Below are 7639 nucleotides of genomic sequence, written 5' to 3' on the forward strand. Positions count from 1 at the left end.
TTTTTTTTGTTTTTCCAGCCGATTATGTTCAAAATCAAAAGTTTAGAAAACTTTTCTTTAAAAAAAGACAAAAGAGAAAAGAGAAAAAGGAAAACTAATATCGACGGTGGGAGAAAAAGAAAATTTTCTTACGAATAAGTGTAAAAATAAATAAATAAATAAATAAAAGAGAAAGAAGAAAACAAAAAGAAAAGTCGCGATATATTCAAAGAAAAATTTAAAATAAATAATAATAATAATAATAATAATAGTCGCGATAATTTAATCGAATAGGAAAAGTTTTAAAAATGACATATGAAAAATTAGGTTTTACCGAAACCGGAAATACAAATTTACTGGATAAATCACCGGTGAAAAATACCGATAAAAAATCTGTGATATCTCGTGTGAATAATATAAAATTTGACGAATGTAACAAAATTTTTAAAATGAATAAATTATTTAGCAATAATATTGAAACGGGTAAAAAAACCGACGTCGGCGGTTGTGGCGGTGATTTAATCAATTCAAATCCGTTCACGAATGTTTTACCTGGAGAAGGAAGAAGCGACGATGGCGGTGGAGGTGGTGATGGTGGCGGTGGCGGTTCAAACAATTGCAATCCGTTTCTCAACAATTCGAATCCGTTTTTAGTTAGCGAATCAAATTCAAACAATCCGTTTGCTCTTTGTACCGATACAAAAATATTCAGTTCGAATAATAAATCCGATACGAAAAATCCATTTAATAATAATAATAACGGAGGTAGCGGCGGTGGTGGTGATGGTGGTAGCAGTGGTAGTAACGCCATCGGAAACCACCACAACAACAACGGTACCGACGGTCACAACAATCATAACAATAATAACAGTTGTAAAAATTTGGAAAAAATAACGGAAACGGATGATAAAAATAATAGTAGTAGTAGTAGTAGTGATAAAAATGGCGGTGATAATACTTCAAAAGAAATAAAAATCGGTATAAGTCAATCGAAAAGTATAAGTCCGTTCGTATCTCCGGTGTCTTCTCCAAGATCATCTAGAAGTCGATTTTTTAAAGAAAGCAGAAGGATAAGCATAGAAAAGACTGGTCATCACCTTCATCTCAATCAGTATCGTCTTTTGGATTCAATAGGAGAGGTGAGTAAATCGAAACGTTAGTTGACCCTTTCTTCCATAAGATAAACATAAATATCACTAGTTAACTTATAATTTTATTTCTCACGAAATTTTCCGATAAACGCATCAAAAATTTATGAATGTATTGAAAAGGTTGGTGAATGGATGAATGGACCAGTGTGATGCTGTTGACAAGAAAAATTTTTCGGCTGAAGAATGAAGAGGAGGAGGGGGGAGGATGAATTCGTTTTTTTTTTACTCTCCATAAACGTTTTTAATTAAAAAAAAAAAAATTCGACAAATTTTTTCGTTATCTCGTTGGTTTTTGTACAAAAAAAAAAAAAAAAATTTAATGAATTTATTTTTACAAAAAAATTTTTTCTCCAGGGCCTTGCTGTTTTATTCTGGAACCTTTTTTCGTTCTCTCTCTCTCTCTCTCTCTTCGTATTCTTCTTCTCCCCTCCCCTCCCCACCAAAAAAAAAATTTTAAATCGTGTCTTTCTTTTTTTCGTTACGATAAAATTCATTGATATTCATTCCGGAAATAGAAAATAGAAAAAATAATAATAATAATAAATCGTATTTTTCGTTTTTTCCAGATTTCCCGATCGTTCTTTTAAATTTTTTTTCTTTTATTTATTTTCCGTATTTTTATCATTTAAAAAAATCTTTTCTTTTTAAACTTTTTTTTTGGAAAAATAAAAACGTCACGCGAATAATCGCATTTTTTTTTTTTGCTGGAGAAAACGAATGAAAACAACTCATTATAAACGAGTTGATAAATTTTTTTATTATTATGGAGAAAAAATAAAAAAGTTTGCGGGTTTGTTGTGAGATTTTTTTAAAATAAAATCCTGTTTGTGTTTTTTATTTTTTCAATCTCGACGATTCAATTGAAAACTAATTAAAAATTTTAAATTGAAAAGAAAAAAAAAAAAAAAAAAAAAATTTAATCGCCATTTTTAAATTTTTTTTTTTGTTTGTTTGGAATGAAATCGCAAACCTGCAATGCGGTCGCTGTCAAGTTTAGAATAAAAAAAAAATGTCGTCTGCCGTGTTTTTTTTTTTTTTTTTAGCTAAAATCGAGTTCGTTTTCTTTTCCATAATAAAAGAACACACTTTGATTTTTTTTTTAAAGATTTCCGTACGTTTTCTTTTTTTATAATAAAATTTTCCAAAATTTTTTAAAATTCTGGAAAATTATTTTCTAAGTAAAAAAAAAAAAAAATTGGAATTTGTGTAAACAGAAAATTTTCTTTTTTTGTTGGTTCTATCGAAGGAAAATCGTTTTCCAAAAACAATAAAAATCAATTTTTCATCGATTACGACGGAAACGTAATAACGATAATGATGATAACAATGATGATGAGTTTTCCGTTACTGGAATTTAAAATCCCGACACGTTTTTTTTTCTTTTTTTTTTTCAATCGACAATTTTATTATCGTTATCATTATTATTATTATTTTTTATTATCGATAAAAAGTTTTTTTGTAAACTTTATTCGTTCGACCTTCGACTCCAGTTAAATAAAATTTTATTCAATCGACTTCCATTTTTTTTTTTTTTTTACGACGAAAACAAAATTCGAGGATGGGAAATACACAAAGGAAAAGAAAAAAAATTTTTTTTTTTTTTTTTTGCACGATCGACAAGAGATCCTAATTTTTTCATGACCTTTAACCTGACGATTTTCATCCCTCCCTCCCTTCTACATTCGTTAACAATCCAAAGTCAGAAGGAAAAGGGAATTTTCCTCTCCGTAAGTTAAACATTCGGATGATTTTTAACGAAACCGAACGCGATTTCCGTTTTTTTTTTTTTAAAGACGAGAGCAAAACGTTCGAACGTTAAAAAATTTTTTTTGAATTCCATTAACGACTCCCCCCTCCCTCCCCCGCGTATTTTCGCAACAGGTTCCCTTCCCTTTTTTTTGTTTTTTTCATTTGAGAAAAGTTCTAGTTTTTCCTTGAAATAAAACCCATGGATAATAAACGATTTTTTTCTTGTTACAAAAAATTAAATTACTCATAAAAAAATATTTGCTTGCTGGAGAAATTCCAGACAGGGGAGGAAATAATAATAATAATAAATTAAATTTGAATAATAATTAAAACGTTAAAATATCTTTTTTCCTTTTTTTCTTCAACTAATCAATCATTTTTAACTTTTTTTCATTTAAAAAAAATTTTCTCCTACGTCATTTTCTTTTTTTAACCTCTCCCCTTTCCCTCCCTTCCCCTCGTCTTTCCCTTTTTTTCCTGCCCATTTCTGCTCTTCTTTTGAATGAGAAATGAATTTTTTTACACTTTTTTTATTTTTTTTTAAAATTAAAAACAGAATTTTTTTTTTTTACGGTCCGAGCTTTGGGGAATTTTTCCGAACGTAAACAAAAATTATTATTATTATTATTATAAACTCGCGGCTCATTGTTATTTTCATTCATTCATTCATTCATTCAATCATTCAATAATTTATTCATTCATATTTTTCCGATACCGTTTTTTTTTTTTTTTACGATTCGAGTGCATAAAAATAAAAACAAAAAATTTTAATGACGTCTCGATCGTGGGGAATCCCCGCTTTTGAGAAAAATTTTTTCGAATTCGAATTCTTAAACTCTCTCGTACAAATAATTAAAAGGGATTATTAATTAACGAAATAGAAATTCTAATTGAAAAGAGAGAGAGAGAATGCACCGATAATAATAATAATAATAACAACAATCGGAATAATTATAAATAATAATAATAATAATAATCATTTGCGAATTTTTACGTTTATTACGAAATTAATAATAAATAAAAAAATTTTTTTTTTTATTTACATTAATTAAATCAATTAATGACTCGCTTGGTAAAAAAAAACCTTTTTATCAATTAATTTATTTAATTATTTATTTATTTAAAAAAAAAAAAAAACAAATCGACCGGGGAATTATTTAATAACAAAAATTTATTTATATTCCGCGTTAAATATAATATTTAAATTTTCCCGAGCTGCATTCATTTGAAACTGTCAAAAGGTTCAGAGAAAATCAATAAACCGAAAAAAAAAAGAAAATTTTTTTTTTTTGTAGGTCAAACTTTTTCCTGTTGGCTTTGGTTGTTGTTATTTTATTATTATTATTATTATTATTCTTTCAGTTTTAGGTCAAAACAAAGTAATAAAAAAAAAAAAAAAAAAAATGGAAGAGAGAAAAATACGAAAAAAATAATAAAAATAATTTTTTTTTGTGTGTGTTCGTCTGTTGTTTTGTTTCATTTTATTTTTATTAATTTATGGCTTTTCTCTCTCTCTCTCTATCTCTATCTCTCTTTCTCTTTTTCATCTGTCATCTATTTTTTTTTTAATAACGGAATCACGTTGTCATTTATATTATTATTATTATTACAGGGTTCTTACGGGCTTGTAAAACTCGCGTATAACGAAGAAGACAGCACGCATTACGTAAGTTAAATATTGTAATAAAATAAATGATGGGGGAAAAAAAAAATGGAGGGTAATAAGAAAACGCGTTAATTTTTGTTTTGTTTTTTTTCTTGTCATTTAGGCCATGAAAGTACTTTCGAAGAAAAAACTATTGAAAAAAGCTGGAGTTTTCGGAAGGACGATACCGAATAGGAAAAATCCTAATAAACCATTTAGAAATTCACCATTGGAAAAAGTTTACAGAGAAATCGCCATATTGAAAAAATTAGATCATCCTAACGTGGTTAAATTAATCGAAGTTTTAGATGATCCCGTCGAGGATAATTTATATTTGGGTAAATTTTTTAATGTTTTCCCTTCTTAAATCTATTCATTTGTTTCGGGAAAAGGGACTCTTTTACTACATACTTAAAATTGGGAAAAGGGAGTCGGGGAAACCGCCAACTGAGACCTGAGCAGAGAAATTTAAAAATTTCAAAATTGAATTTATCGGATTTTGTGAATCGAGAAATGGGGTTCATAGTATTTGCAATGCCCTTCGAAGAAATCAAGAAAGGATTTAATTTATCCCAAAAGAAGAATTTTCTGAGTTTTCCCCCCTCCCCTCCCTCTTGGAAAAACCGCCCTAAGGGAGAATGAACGAACGAACGAATATTTTGTCACGTTTTGTTGCGTTTGATTCTTTCCCTCGTGAAAAGGTACGCCAAAGGATCACGAATCTTTATTAATTGCTACAAATCTTCCTTTTTAAACGTTCTTTCTGAATTTCTACGAAGCATTAAACATTATTCTTTCAAAACTATTCGTCATTATTCCACCACGGCGGGGAGGGGGAGGGTTTCTTGTGGGGAACCACAAAAGGCATCCTAACCATTGAAGTGCGTGTTTCTTAAATCGTCCGAAAATTTCCACATCGAAAGGCGTCTTATTCCCAAATGTGCACTTTTGATCCATTTCCATGGGCAAACCTTCAGCTTTTCTTTCCACGACAAGATTTTCATCGTTTTTCACTGCCTCCCAATAATTCCATTTTCCTTTTTGAAAAATTACATATATATATATTTATTTTAATTTTCAGTTTTTGAATTAGTTGAAAAAGGAGAAGTTTTACACATTCCAACAGATGAACCTTTAACCGAAAAAGAAGCTTGGGGTTATTTCAGAGACATCATTTTGGGCATTGAATATCGTAAGTAACACGAAATAAATAAAACGCTCCTTTTTTTTTTTTTTTCTTTCTTTTGACACAGCAAACGCGTAAATTTTTTTCTCCAGCAAAAACTAATTTAGATTAAATAAATTTCATTTCGTTTCATCATCATTTCCTTTTCCAGGTTAATTTAAAACAAGTCGTATTAAAAATGAAATTTAAAGCGTTTCTTGATGTAATTTAATTTAAATTTTTTTCTTCTCGTTTCCAGTGCATTACCAACGCATCATTCACAGAGATATCAAACCGTCGAATCTTCTGCTTAGCAATAACGGTCAAATTAAAATTGCCGATTTTGGTGTGTGTAATGAATTCGATGGAAACGATGCGTTTTTGAGCAACACGGCTGGAACTCCAGCATTTTTAGCTCCGGAAGCTTTGAGCAACACAATGTTTAGCGGAAAAGTAAGAGAGAGAGATAAAATTTCATTCATCAATCAGATTATTTCAATCGAAAATATTTTTCTTTTTTTCTTCCCAACAGGCATCCGATATATGGTCCATGGGAATCACCATTTACACTTTGGTTTACGGTAACATTCCTTTCAATGATAGTAACATAATCGCGTTGTATTCTAAAATTCAAAATGAACCCGTACAATTTCCTTCGAAACCCGAAATAAGTGACGACCTTAAAGATCTTATAAGAAAAATGTTACACAAGGATCCTTCGCAAAGGCTCAACCTTTCACAAATTAAAGTAAATAAATAATTTTTTTTAAAAAACGTTCCGGATTTTTTTTTTTTTTTTTTATCACCGATTATTGTTTTCATCATTATTATTTCTTTAAAAAAAAGGAACATCCATGGGTGACGTCACACGGTAAATTTCCACTTCCATCCGAAGAAGAAAATTGTTCTCTCATTGAAGTTACCGAAGAGGATATGATGAAAGTCGTCACGTCGGTACCAAAGTTGAAAACGATTATTTTGGTTAAAGCGATGCTCAAAAAACATTCGTTTCAGGTTTGTTTGTGTTCCATGTTTGTCCTTAATACGATCCTTTCGTTCCAGTCTGTGGAAATTTTTCTTTTTTTATCTTCCAGAATCCTTTTCTTCGGGCCGAAAGAAATGAAAAATTCGGTAGTTCCGGGAGAAGTTTATCTGCGCCCGATACGTACGATTATCAAAGTACAAAAAAATCTGGAGATGTCACCTTGCCCTCGACGACAGAAAATCATTCATCGGAAAAAAGCTGATGGTTTTTTAAATTTATAACGTCGACCATTTTTGTTGCGTTTATTTATTAAACTAATAATAATAATAATAATATTAATTAATCAATCGAACGACCACCACCGGACACTTTTTTTTTATACAAAAAAAATTTTTTTATATAATGGCGTCAAATTGCATTTTTTTTTTCCCCCACAAATTAAAATGGAGAGCTTTTTTTTTTTTTTTAATGATTTACGACACGAAATTTTTAACCTAACAATAATAATAATAATTCACGCTTTCAAAAAAAAAAATTTTTTTTTTTTTTTCGTCTTATGTAAATTCACGGGATCGTAAATTTTTGTGCCTGCATTAACATATTTACTTAAATATTATTACATTAATTATGTACACAAACTTATTTAATAATGTAATTAATAAAATATTTTATTTAATTGTATCGACGATAATTATATTCAACCATTGAAAATTTTCCTTTTTATTTTTTTACTCTATGAAATTGATTTGCTACACTATAACTGCTCTAATTGTGGAAATTAAATCGTGAAAAAATTAAAAACAAAAGACATTAAAATCGAAAATATTCAATACACGTTTTTTTTTTTTTTTGAAATTGAGTAAAACGCGGGAATAAAAAATTTATTTTGAATCAAAGTATTGATTATGTAAAGGGCGCCATTCGAACGTGGATTAAAAAAACGAAATCATGATGACGTAGTAGGT

At 29.1% G+C, this 7639-nt stretch overlaps 1 protein-coding gene across 1 annotated transcript; it reads left to right on the plus strand.

The window, feature by feature from the left end:
• Positions 1-287: 287 nt before the first annotated feature.
• On the plus strand, positions 288-6936 carry Phum_PHUM510570 (calcium/calmodulin-dependent protein kinase kinase, putative; the record flags this gene model as incomplete). Its single annotated transcript, XM_002431026.1, has 9 exons — positions 288-690; positions 946-1118; positions 4492-4545; positions 4649-4862; positions 5606-5716; positions 5949-6142; positions 6222-6437; positions 6536-6703; positions 6784-6936. The coding sequence occupies 9 exons, from the start codon at positions 288-290 to the stop codon at positions 6934-6936; spliced, it is 1686 nt and encodes a 561-aa protein (XP_002431071.1).
• Positions 6937-7639: the final 703 nt, after the last annotated feature.

Source organism: Pediculus humanus, genomic scaffold (genome assembly GCF_000006295.1).
Source record: "Pediculus humanus corporis 1103172108280 genomic scaffold, whole genome shotgun sequence".
In the NCBI taxonomy this organism is placed as follows: domain Eukaryota; kingdom Metazoa; phylum Arthropoda; class Insecta; order Psocodea; family Pediculidae; genus Pediculus; species Pediculus humanus.